Here is a 13,603-nt window from a genome sequence, read left to right as displayed (position 1 = left end):
CAGTGCGCGAGATCTGGTCCAGGTTCGGTCGACCCCAGGTCGACTTGTTTGCTTCAGCAGGGAACGCGAAGTGCTCTCGCTTTTTCTCGATGAAGGCAACGGATCTCTCGTTGGGGCTGGATGCGATGGCTCACAGGTGGCCGAGGGAACTGCTTTATGCATTCCCGCCGCTGGAGCTGATCCGCCCAACGTTGGAGAGGGTCAGGCTCCAGGGCCTGACTGTGCTGCTGGTTGCTCCAGGATGGGGCGTGTGGAGATCAGAGATAACTCCTCTGCTCTACGCCGAGCCCTGGTCCCTTCCTCCGATAACGGACCTGCTGACGCAGGTGGGGACCGAGATCAACCACCCCAGCCCCCGGGACCTAGACCTGTGGGTCTGGCCCGTGAGAGGGCAAATCTAGATGCTTACGGCCTGCCCCCTGATGTGGTAGCTACTATTCAGGGGGCCAGGGCTGGATCCACTAGGGCTGCCTATGACATAAAATGGAATATCTTTGTGTCATGGTGCCAGGAACAGTCACCACCGGTGGTGGCTTTTCGGGCGCCGGTACGCAATATTCTGATTTTCCTGCAGAGCAGGTTGAATCAGGGCTTGACCTTCTCGACGGTCAGGGTGTACTTGGGAGCCATCTCCGCCTGTCACGAAGGTTTCGAGGTCGGGACGGTTGGCAAGCATCACATGGTACGGCGGTTCATGGGCGGGGCCAGACGGGCCAGGCCGACTAACAGGCCTCTGTTTCCGACCTGGGGTCTAGCGGTGGTGCTGAATGCACTCTGCCTTCCCCCCTTTGAACCCCTCGAGACTGTGAGCCTCGATGTGTTGAGTTTGAGGACTATCCTCTTGGTGGCCCTGGCTACGGCCAAGAGGGTCGGTGACCTGCAGGCACTCTCGGTGAGTTCGGAGTGCTTTTTATTTTCACATAATTTTTATTGAAGATTTCAGTTGTACAGGAGAATAAACAATGACAAAGGACTCTTCAGATTTTCTGTGAAACAAAAAACAAACGCACAAGACAAACACAAACCCCCCCACCCGCCCCTCACAAGGTTGCAATTGACAATGTATTAAAAAGTACAGGAAAGAGGGCAAAAAAGAAAAAGACAAAAAGAAAAAGACAAAAAAACAAAGAAAAGGAAAAAGAAAAAAAAAACTCAGCCAAAAGAGTATCAAATTAGATGACATGACAGCTTGTGATATACAAACGAGGCACAGAGAAAGCTCAACCCACACTGTTCTCAAACACTTGAGGGGCCACCTCGAGCACGGGCTCCGTCACTGGAGAACGACCACCTGTCCAACAGGGGTTGCCATATTTTCAGGAAGACCTTATCTTTTTTGATGATTGCATACCGCATTCTCTCCATGTGTAGGACATTGCCCAAGTCTCTAAGCCACTGCTGGAACAGAGGACTAGATTCAGATTTCCATTGTTGCAAAATTAAACATTTGGCCAGCAGTGTGCACAAGGAAATGGCTTGACCCTCGAATGATTTAATAGAGGGATTGAATGCCACGGATCCAAACATAGCCAGTAGTGGATCTGGCTCAATGTTTTTATTCAATGCCTTTGAAATATAATCAAAAATAAGTGACCAGAATGTGTTTAGTTTTGAGCAGAACCAGAACTGGTGAGCAAGTGTGCCGGTCTCCTGTTTGCACTTATCACATAAGGGAGAGGTATTGGGATATATGGCATGAAGCCTTGACTTCGAATAGTGTAGTCTGTGCACCACTTTGAACTGGACCAGGGTGTGTCTGGCATTTATAGAACTGGAATGTATGTTACCCAAAATTGACTCCCAAACATCTTCCGAAATTGTAATATCCAAATCCCTCTCCCAGTCGCACCTAGATTTATCACTGGAAACAACTTCAGAAGCCTGTAGAATGTCATAGAAAGAGGAAACTGAACCCATAAAACCAGGTGTAAGCTGAAGAATACTGTCTAGTGTGTTGTGTTTTGGTAAATGTATAAAGTTAGGTATATGAGTCCTAAGATAGTTCCTGATCTGAAGGAACCTAAAGAAGTGTGCTGCTGGCAGGTTATGAGACCTTTGTAGTTGTTGAAAAGACAAGAGGTTACCCTCTGCATACAGATCCTTAATAGTTACTATGTTTTTGTTCTTCCATGTAGAGAAAACAGAGTCTGTTAAGGCAGCAGGAAAGGCATGGTTATGACAGATTGGACTATCCAAGTGCACCTTGGGCAGATTAAGAAATGACTGAATTTGTTTCCATATTTTTAAAGAGTTAAGTATAATAGGGTTGGTTATGTAGGGTGGTATTTTACGCTTGGCTGGATTGTTAAGCAACGCAGGAAGAGAGGTAACACCGACTGAAGCCATCTCAATCTGAAGCCAAGTTGGACCATTTACATCTTCTGCTGATAGGCAGTTGCGCCAAAAAGACAGCGCATACAAGTTGGCTGCCCAGTAGTACAATTTAAATTGCGGTAGTCCAAAGCCCCCTGCTGCCTTAGACTTACATAAATGTTTTTTAGCTATCCTCACAGATTTGTTACTCCAAAGAAAAGATGAAACAACGGAATCCAACTTTTTGAAATAGTGGAGAGGTATAAACACCGGTAAACAATTGAAGATGTATAAAAATCTAGGCAGAGCGACCATCTTTATGGCATTAATACGACCAACCATGGATATGGGTAAAGTATTCCAAAATTCAATGTTCTTTTTCAATTGCTGCATCTTGCGAGTTCGGAGTGCTTGAGGTTCTCTGGGGATGGCAGACGGGTTCTGCTGAAACCAAACTTGGCGTTCGTTACCAAGACCGGAGTGGTTGCACCGGCTCCGGTCGAATTGGTTGCTTTTCATCCTCCTCCTTTCGCTTCGGCGGAGGATGAGCGGTTGCACTGTCTCTGTCCAGTAAGGGCGTTGAAGCTCTACTGTCAGAGGACGGCGTCCAGTAGGTCGTCAACACAGTTGTTTGTCTCCTACGGACGGGGTAACCAGTGGAAGGCGGTTGCCAAGCCAACGCTTTCCAGATGGATTGTTGAAGCCATAAGGCTCGCCTATACTAGTAGTGGGGCCCCAGTACCTGTTGGACTGAAGGCGCACTCGACTAGGGGAGTGGCTACCTCCTGGGCCCTCTCTAGAGGGGCTTCGGTCCAGGAGATTTGCACGGCTGCTAATTGGTCGTCTCCTTCGACTTTTGCAGCTTTCTACAGCCTGGACGTGGCGGCCTCCTCAGTGGCGCACGCAGTCCTGGGCGTGGCAGCCTCATCTACTTGAGGTGCTTTTCTCCTCCTGATGTGATCCCGTGGGGCTAACGATCTGTTGGGTCTCTGGGAGCAGGGGGGCCCTGTTCCCTTATTAGATGGTTGGTAGGTGACGGACCTTGTCTTCTATTAGCTGAGTAAGGCAGACTTCGGTCTGTCAGGGTCTCTTTTATCTCATCCCTTGTGTCCAGGCCAGGTGGGCCTGGGCGTCCCTAAGGCAGGGGGCCCGCCGTGTGCGGGTCCCTGAGCCAGTAGGGGCATGTACGGTTTTTCTGGGGGTAGGATGTTTTTAACGCTTCCGGGGGGTTTATAGATCCCATAGTGAGTGTCTCACGACCAAAACGAAGAAGAACTAGAGGTTACGTAGGTAACCCCGGTTCTTTTAGTTTGGGAGTGAGACACTCACCAAACACTCCTTTGTTTCGCCACTGCGAACAGAGGACCTGTGTGAAAGAGGAAGTTGACGTCACGGCCGGCGCCTCTTATGCCCTCTGGTGGAGGGGAGGGCATGACCGGTCACGTGACATACCCTCTAGCCCAATGAATGGGCCCCGGGAGCGTATTGTGTAGCTCTGTACTCATCGCCAGATGGCGCTGTTTCCCATAGTGAGTGTCTCACTCCCAAACTAAAAGAACCGGGGTTACCTACGTAACCTCTAGTTTGCTTCTGCCACGTCACCTTTGTTGAACTCAACACCCCTTATAAGCGCACAGTCTCTCATCCCTTCTTTTTTCTGTGCCTCTTGTTCATCTTTCCCCCTCTCTCCTTTGTGATCAATTCCCTGCCTTGCCACCACAAAGATATCTCACAGTGTAACGTCCTCTACACTCCCCTGTCCCTCTCTCTGATGTCTCTGGCTCTTTTATTTTGTTGAACTGGACAATGATTGGAGTGAGAAGTGAAGGTGTCTTGGTAGATGCTGAATAATGGATGACCCAGCTCTGTATGCGATTCACTCTGTTTTCAAAGCAAGGTGAAGAAAACAACCTAAATATACAGTGTACTGTATAGTAGTACCCTTAAGTACTTCTTCTAAGCACAGTAAGTTAGAAGTTATCTCCTTCTCCACAGTGAATGTGACCACTAGAGCCATGCCGCTCAATGCTGACTTAAGCACAAAAAAAAGCAATGAGGGCTAAAGAAAAGCTAGTCAGCAAAACATCAGACAAATCCCTCAGAGGCTAACAGTTTGGCTAACATTCTGTTCAGGATTAAAGAGAATCTTATTTGTTGTAATTATGCAATGCTTGTCTGTCTGTGTGTGTGTGTGTGTGTGTGTGTGTGTGTGTGTGTGTGTGTGTGTGTGTGTGTGTGTGTGTGTGTGTGTGTGTGTGTGTGTGTGTGTGTGTGTGTGTGTGTGCGTGTGTGTGTGTGTGTGTGTGTGTGTGTGTGTGTGTGTGTGTGTGTGTACGCCCAAAAACAGGAAATACTGCAAATATACTGTGTCAAAGCTGGAGGCACTGATAGAATAGTAGAGGAAAGACACTTTGTAGAACTACATTGTTTTGATTAATGCTAATTCACAACATGAAAAATGTATAATCACGCCATGACATTCAGGTGAAATGTTTTTCATCCATTCAGTTAATTATATCTGCTTCTGAGATGATTTTCCTTTCACTTCATCAAGAGCTGTATGAAAGCACTGGGAATGGGGATGACGGATGAGATTCACATCATTAACTACTGCAACATTATGTGAGGTTTGGTAGGAACTGCCTCAGTAATGTTCATTGTTAACGATTAATGCATGCTATTTTAAGTCCTTGTGGACACAATAAGCTCTGCCTCAGCAAGACTGAGAAAAAATAAATATTGTTATGTTGGTCTGGAGAAAAATAATTAAACAGAATTGTGAGGAAGGGCTGGGTTAACCCATAATTAACTCTGTCTGGCCCTGTTTAGTCTTGTCTGCCCCTGGTAAGCCATGTCTGACCCTATTTGGTCTTGCTTGCCCTCTTGTTCGGTCTTGATTGGGTAGAAATGATACTATAATGAAAAGGCAGAGTTCCATGGACATGCTGTTCCTGCTTGTTACGGCTCTTTGAAACATCATCTTGCAGCCTCCAGCTTTAAAGCGAATCAGTGATTGTCATAATTTGACAAAGATACATGATTTATGTGATTTACATTGTTTGAAAGGTAATAGGTGGGGAATATTGAAAAGTTTTGGGGGGTTTGATGTGGTAATTCTCACCACTTGTGTGTTTTGATGTTCTGTTGGTTCTGAAGAATACAACTCCCACTGGGAACGGTATTCTAAAGGAGGAATTAAATAGAAATGCAAGTAAATATGTTGAGCTTTTAACACTTTAACACTTCTGGTAACACCATTCATTTTCTCTGCTCCTGAAAAAAGATTTTATTGTGTTTCATGGGCGTGTTGGTGCCAGAAAAGTGCCAGAGGATTAGAATTATTGTTTTTGCACATCAACTGCCTAAACACAGCAAACATTTCTATACAAACAACTATTTTTCAGCTGTTTGGCAGACTCAGGTGCAGTGTGGATAAATGACTGCATAATTATTATATTTTGTCCATTTACAGTTGTGTTGTCTTATGGTTTATAAATCCGAAGGCAACCTGCTGTTCATAATGGAACTAAGACTGTTGGACATTTTCCATCTAGTACAAAAATAAGACAATCACTTCCTACTCAGCCTCCTATAGGGAGGTATGAACAGATTAAGTCAGTATAATGTTATCCTTTTCTTATTCTCAACTAGCCTAGAAAAATCTCATACTAAAAAATGCATTTCTTCTACTAACAAATATCTATCAAGTGTCAGAGCGTGTCGACCGAATAATCCACATAAGGTAACTGACACTGGTATAATCCGCAGGTAGGTCCATGAGGAAGAGCAAAAAAAAAGTCCAGTAAGACCAGCCTGACGACATGCAGTGATCATGCCTTGTTCAGCTGTCTGACGGTAGACGGGTGGAAGCTGTTCATGAACCTGGTGGTGTTGCCCTTGATGCCTGCGGTAGGCCTCCTTGCCCGGCCGCGGTCATTCTAAGGGTTTGAACAGTTTGTGGCTGGGGTGGTGCTTGTCCTTGATGATGCACTGGGCTTTGACTACACACCGCTTCTTGTACAGTTCCTGGAGTGTGGGGACCTCGCCTGAAAGTTCATTGACATTATTCTCAGGGGCGTCCTTAAACATCCCCCAGTCCTTATGGTGAAAACGGAATTGTAGCACAGAGTCTGTATCCTCCGACCAGATTCGGACCTCCTTCTCAACTGCCGGCTCCCTTTTAAGCCTCTGCTTGTAGGCCAGAGGCAGCTGGATGGAACAGTGGTCAGAGCTTCCAAGTGGTGTACGGCAGAGAGCTTTGTATCCATCTTTGAAGGGTGTGTAGCAGTGGTCAAGAGTATTGTCACTGTGGGTACTGCAGGTAACATGCTGGTGGAATTTAGGAAAGACATAAAAGGCGAAGGTACAATACATGTACAAGAGTAAAGAAACAACTCATCCCATAAAATAATTGTGCAATAATTGTTTCCAATGCTTCCAATCAAACAAAAATTTAGCTTGGTTCTTCTTAACTTTAACTGTTAGTTGTAAGACTCCCAGAGGATTTAAAGGTAGACCACAATGAAAAAAACAACAACTCAGCAGCAGCTGAAAGACTCAATCAAGTTTGTCACCTGGTCAAATCACTGAGATCAGACTAGCTGGTGTGAACTCTCCGTGAAGTTTATATGGTTTCTGTAACCGGTGACCATCAAAGCTTTATGAGCTCAGGTTCTAACTCCTACACACTGTCCAGTAGAGTGGATCCACATTATGTAGCATTTGATGCTGAGACAGTGAGTGAGTTTTACAGCACATTAATGCAGCATTAGTAATTATGTAGTCATGATCTGGTAGGTTTTTATCTCCCAAAGGTCATTATAATCCTGATTTGTTTACATAAGAGCATTTTGAAATGAGGTCTATACCTCACATAATGCAGAGAAATGGTGTATACATTAACCTGAGGCTAAAAGCTTATACATACAAGAAGGAGTTGATAAACTAACAGGCTTTGTATAATAACCAATAAAAGTTTGTTTCTCGATTAGCCATTTAAGCCCTGTATACTTGGTTCTTCAACAAATTGCGAGAAAAAAAAGAAGCCAATCTGCAAGCACACAATCCGTCACATCGTGATGCGTTTGCACTATTTTTTAACATGATAAAAAAAAAATGAAAATGTTTTAACATTTGCCCAGAATAGGGACGCCCGGGTCAATGTAGTTAACACAAGTTCAAGGTTCATGGTCTTTATTGACTCATACAATACAGAATTATAGGCACGCTTGTACTTCAAGCTTTGCAAACAGTGTACATCTTACATTAAAATCACAGAATCTCTGTATGTATGTATGTATGTATGTATGTATGTATGTATGTATGTACGTCTGTAATCCACGTACCGTTCGACCGACCGACTTCAAATTCAACACACGCTTCACAGACTACTAAAGGCAGTGAAGTGACCGGCGTCGAGTCGGTCGGATAGGCGGTTGTCCAGAACCGCCAGAAAAGGCTCCGGCTGTGGCCCAAATGATGGCCATGGCAACCCCAGCCTAAGCTTGATTTGAATTCCCCACACCTGTCGAATTCCCCAAACCTGCTATTTGATTACTTAGTCAGTCCACTTGCCACAGTCAGTTTGCGCTCTTCAGACATTCTCCATACATTCTGCACACATTCACTGCACAGGGACTTTCCAGAATAGCAAAGCCCCCCATTATGGGCATGCCCATATAATATAGCCATAATACTGATAACATCTGGGATCTCCATACATGGCCATAAAAGGACAAGGACAGACAGATGTACAGATCTCCATATATGGGCATAAGAGGGACAGACAGACAGACAGACAGACAGACAGACAGACAGACAGACAGACAGACAGACAGACAGACAGACAGACAGACAGACAGACAGACAGACAGACACAGAGATCTCCATATTGGCACAGAAGGTACACAGACAGACAGACGGTACGTAGAACGGGTATTGGTTCCCAACTTGCATCATTCTCGAGTAGGCCGGTGCCCGACGGGCACAGGTCTAGTGTAAAAAAAGAAGCACAACATCCTGGCAGGCAAATATTCTCATTGGTTGACACTGTTTCATCTGCTAAATGATCTTGATCGAACCACTTGGCACACATGTGGAGAATAATCCATGGCTGGTGTATGTATACAAAACCCTTTGAACGTGAACTGCTGAACATAGTCTTTTAATTAAAACGAATTATTTATAAGATGGATAACATTTAACCTATTAAAACACAACGGCTGGGCGCATGTGCTCTCTATCTCTCTCCTATTGATCTCATTGCTTCTGTCTCACAGAAGACACACACAGTTTCAAAAGCTTTGTGCAACTTGCTTCAAATCAATTTACCATCAAGCCACGTACCTGATGCTCTGTATCTGTCGTATATCTGGATCCGTGGCATTGAGTGAAGCTACTAAGCTGCCCACAGGGATGTTCTCCATTCGGGTGACTGCCAAAGGGTCTGGGATGAAAACGGGTCCCTCGTTGATGTCCAGGACCCTGACATGAACGGTGGCAGTGGAGCTGTGGCCATAGTCCACATCTGGAACCAGAGGATCCTCATTCTGTACCTTGATCAGCAGCGTGTGCAACTCTGCGGCTTCATAATTCAGAGGCTTGAAAAGAAGATTCGATGGAACAGGAGGAGTTGGAGGAAAGATGGCAGAGATATGAATGGTGATGGAATAAGGAGAGGAGAGAATATTATTGGCATGGAGAATAAAGTGGAGATGAGTAAGATGTAGGACAATAGCACCTCATAATTATCATCTTGTGGAAACGGTATTAAGGCTAGACACACATCCTCTCAAATGAAAGTATTCTAGAGATGACAGCACAAGGCAATTAGACCAGTGGTTTTTAAAGTCATACTGTGTAACATTTATCTTAGTAGTCTTTTGGCGACACTTCTTGTAGCTCCAGTGTCATTACAGTGTTTGTCTATACGGAAGTGCTGATCAAAAAGGAATGCTGAGGGCTTATAGCACCAGAAGATATGTTGTAACTCAATGTAAAATACAGAAATATATACATTTCCGGTGCATTCTAAAGTGCCTATCATTTTGGCATGAGTGTCGGGGGCAGACACTCGTGAATAAAGATTGTGTTTAATTATGTTTAGAGAAGTTGTCAAAAACATGGGTGGTTATTGTGGAAAAATATACAAGTGAAAGATTATATCGAAAATAACTTTTGTTTAATTGAGAAGTTATACAGTATGACTTTAACTCTGGTACTCCAGACATCCTTGTTCTGCAGGTTTTCCATCCTACTAGCAAGTAAACTGCATTCAAGTCTAACCAGTCCCAGATTATCTAGAATAACATGATACCAGGTGAAAGCAGTTATGTACGTAAGATATAAAACCAGCTGTACAAGGGGGTCTCTAAGGACTGGAGTTAAGAACCACTGCATTGTATCCTTCATACTCTATTTGAATACTGTACCTTGACGACAGACAGCATGCCCTCGTTGTCGTCTGGGTTGGTGTGGATCTGGAAGCTCTGGGTGGAGTCTCCACTGATGATGGAGTAGATGGCTCTCCATGCTCCTGTGGCTGGGTCGTCCCTGTCGTCTACCGTCAGGTTGACCACTACGCCTGTCGAACCCTCTTCCACGTAGGCCTCAAACTGGGATTGAGTGGGGGTGGTGGTGGTGGTGGATGAGGTAAATGGATGAGGAGAAAAAATGTCAAATTACCATCAGTGAAATCATTGATAAGAGGTTCTGTTGTTTGAGAATTATAAAAACAAAGACACAAAGACATGGCTGTATGCATATCTACGTGTATATAACTAGGTCGGAGTGGCTTATAGTCAGAAGTGGCCTAGAACAAGGGTGTCCAAGTTTTCATCTCCTTTTTTATCTATATTTATCTGTTTTTATTCTCTGTCAGTTATCATAACTCAACATTATTAAAATGAGTGTGACGTACAAAGTGCAAGATCTGAGTAGGCAGCATGAACCCGAGTCACCAAATGACAGGCTAAATGTAATTAGAGTGCTGCTGAGAAAACATGGAAGAGCTGCAATGTAACTATCTTAGCAGGTAAACAGCAAACCTAGCATCTGTATAATTAACATACTGTACTAGAAAAGAGGCCCTGCTAGGAGACATCTTTACACAGGAACACTAAATGATTTCTGCCTCACTAACACCACTATGTACATTAACTCCTATTTCTTATACAGGCTTTTAATCTGTCTTTGGGTGCATCATGTGTTCTAGAGACAAATGCTGTGTGCAGTGTTGTAACCTAAACAAAAAAGCAGAGAGCAGATAGAGAGAGAGAGAGAGAGAGAGAGAGAGAGAGAGAGAGAGAGAGAGAGAGAGAGAGAGAGAGAGAGAGAGAGAGAGAGAGAACTTCACTAACATTAAACCATAAATCTGGCCTTCATAAAATACCACGACTGAAAAGTAGAGAGAAAATGGTGAGAAGTGATGGGAAGTCTGAGCAGACAAAGTGTGGAACGTTCATAGAAATCTTAATGAGAGAGCTGGTTGTTTGTGATTACATAATGCTATGCATGGTGTAGATTAGAACATGCATATGCATGTGTTCAAAAAATATTTATATGGCGGCGGAGAGAGAGAGTGTGTGTGTGTGTGTGTGTGTGTGTGTGTGTGTGTGTGTGTGTGTGTGTGTGTGTGTGTGTGTGTGTGTGTGTGTGTGTGTGTGTGTGTGTGTGCGCGTGCGTGCGTGCGTGCGTGCGTGCGTGCGTGCGTGCGTGCGTGCGTGCGTGCGTGCGTGCGTGCGTGCGTGCGTGCGTGCGTGCGTGTGAGACTTGGCGACACCTAGTGACAGCAGACTTGGCCAGAGCTAATCTGTCAATACATTTGTGCTGTCACCCTGTAAACCACCAAACAAACAATGGACCCACGGTAGGGATGTCTGTCCATGCTATGGGACCTAACTGAGGTGCGCCCCCTACTTTTAAAAATACCACTATAACACTGTTACTAACCTTCATACACAAACACATCCAGACACAGTGATGTATAGCCCTCCACAGGACTGTTTACTTAATCCCACTCCCGCCCAGTCCTGCTGGATTTCTGACAATTACCGCCCACTCCCACAATGTGTGTTCCACTCCTGTCCGCACCAGCAGTTTATTTATTTTTTCCACCGCCCGCTCCCACCTGCAGCAAAGTTGAAACCGCCCGCTCCTGTGGGATTTGCATCACAGGACCCATATATAGACATACCTAATGAGAAAGTGAGAGGCAGAGAGGGAGAATTTGACCATTTCAGCACCAGGGACAGAGACATAATGACCTCTTGTGGTATATACGCTTCAGCACCATGGAGGGAGACACAGTGACCTGCTTGGAAACACAGCAAGACTGTAAACGTTTCAGTGCCATGGAGAGAGACACAATGACTTCCTTGGACACAGCAGGACGTAAACAACATGGAAAGAGATACTGGTCCATATCTACACAACAATATCAGTTTCTTTTTTCATATAATTATATGGAAATTGCTTAAAAAGGTGACCCTACAGGTAGCAGAATGGAACTGCCTAGTGATGACATCACTGGGCATAACATGAAGTGTAAAATATCTAGCGTTCAAAACCAGATATGTTTGCAATGCTCTGGAAGCCTCTCTACAGTAACAGGCGTACAGTATATAGATATATGTCTTTGCATGTGTTAATAGAGTTTAGATGAGTTTAGGTGTGTTTACCAGAGTCGACATCCAACTCTGGTCAACAAAGTATAATATAACTGTGTTAAAGTGGTTCCAAACTAAAGTCATTGTTATGAGTCACTTTACAGTGAATCACATGTAAACAAAATTCCTCCTTGCAGATAGAAAGAAAGAAAAGGAAAAGCGTGGTTGTTCAGACGGCAGACAATTTCATGTCAAGAGAAGAAAGAAGAAATATTAGGTTGGAAAGTAGACTGCAGTCAGTTGTCTCCAGGAAATCACAGGAAAATAATTCAAGGTAAAAGAAGTTAGTCATCATTGTCAAAAGTCAGCACATCCATCACTGTCTCTGAGAACTGTTACCTCTAAAATAACTTGAAGAGGTTTGCTATAGGGAAGTAAAAGTATATGGTCACTGTTGGGTGCAAACCTTGTAAGTCTAAAACCCTTCCTTTATTATTATTATTTTAGAACAAAGTCAAATAGTGAAAATAGCTACAAGCTTGAGCTTGTAGATCTGTTATTGTCTCCGCCAGGCCGAAAGGCATGGCGTGAGAGTATGTTTTGCCCCCTGTCCGTCCGTCCGTCCGTCCGTCCGTCATTCTGTCTGTGGACAGCTAATCTCCGGCACCGTTGGCTTGCTCGCAGCGAAACTGTGCACACACACTCCCTGGATGCCACAGCAGAACCTCTGCCCCACATTTTTCAAATGGGCCTTTTATAGCGCCACCAGGAGGCCGATTTGTGCAAAACATATTTTTTGACAGTACTACTACAGATTTTGTCCAAAAATCCCGTAAATCGGTACACAGTATCTCTATAGTCATTAAACGACAATTTGCAGGAGTGCTCCGTTTTGAACAAAATGCCTCAAATCATGAACACAGCATGCAATTTCCTTGAAATTTTGCATGCATATTCCCACTATGCAGAGGAAGAAAATGCCACTTGAAAATGTTGAAATCAGCCTCATGGTGGCGCTATAACAGGCCCATTCGTGTTTTTACCTATAACTGCACCGATCAGTGTAAAACTTTGTAAGCGCACTCCCTAGAGGTCAAGGAAAAAACCTTGCCCTGCATTTTTCACATCTGCCTTTTAGAGCGCCACCAGGAGGCCGACTTATGTAAAACCCATTTTTGTATATTACTCCTTCCGATTTGATCCAAATTTCACGCAAATCGGTACACATGATCTCTATAGTCATGTGATCAAGACGGATGTGTTTGATTTTTCACATTCCATCCTGATTGGCTAAGATTGACATCTAAAGTTTGCAGTAGTGGCTTGTTTTGAACAAAATGCCGCAAATCATGAATGCAGCATCCGATTGCGGTCAAACTTTGCACGCACATTCACACTATGTTGAGGAGCAAATGCCACCCTTTTGACATTGGCCTGTTATAGCGCCACCAGAAGGTCTAATTTAGCAAAACAAAATGCCTCAAATGTTTTTTGAACAAAATGCCTCAAATCATGAATGCAGTGTCCGATTGCCGTGCAAGGCCTAAGAAGAAATGGCACCCTTTTCACATTGGCCTATTATAGCGCCACCAGGAGGCCACAATAACCTACCTGACCTGGCGGAGACCTGTGCTCCGAGGAGCACTTTTTCTAGTTTTCACTACTTTTGTATGACACACTTGTAT

The 13,603-nt window shown here is 44.3% G+C and overlaps 1 protein-coding gene across 1 annotated transcript in view; it reads right to left on the bottom strand.

Moving 5' to 3' along the window:
- Positions 1-13,603, bottom strand: part of cdh13 (cadherin 13, H-cadherin (heart)) — a 266,521-nt gene that overhangs the window by 18,850 nt on the left and 234,068 nt on the right. Inside the window, exons 9-10 of the mRNA XM_080437656.1 lie at positions 9,744-9,926; positions 8,659-8,912 (exon numbers count right to left, since the gene is read on the bottom strand). Coding sequence (XP_080293782.1) covers positions 8,659-8,912; positions 9,744-9,926 — 437 coding nt within the window. The remainder of the gene's footprint in view (positions 1-8,658; positions 8,913-9,743; positions 9,927-13,603) is intronic.

Source organism: Gymnoscopelus braueri (assembly GCF_963280865.1).
Source record: "Gymnoscopelus braueri genome assembly, chromosome: 9".
NCBI lineage: Eukaryota > Metazoa > Chordata > Actinopteri > Myctophiformes > Myctophidae > Gymnoscopelus > Gymnoscopelus braueri.
This window is presented reverse-complemented; position numbering and strand designations above follow the sequence as displayed.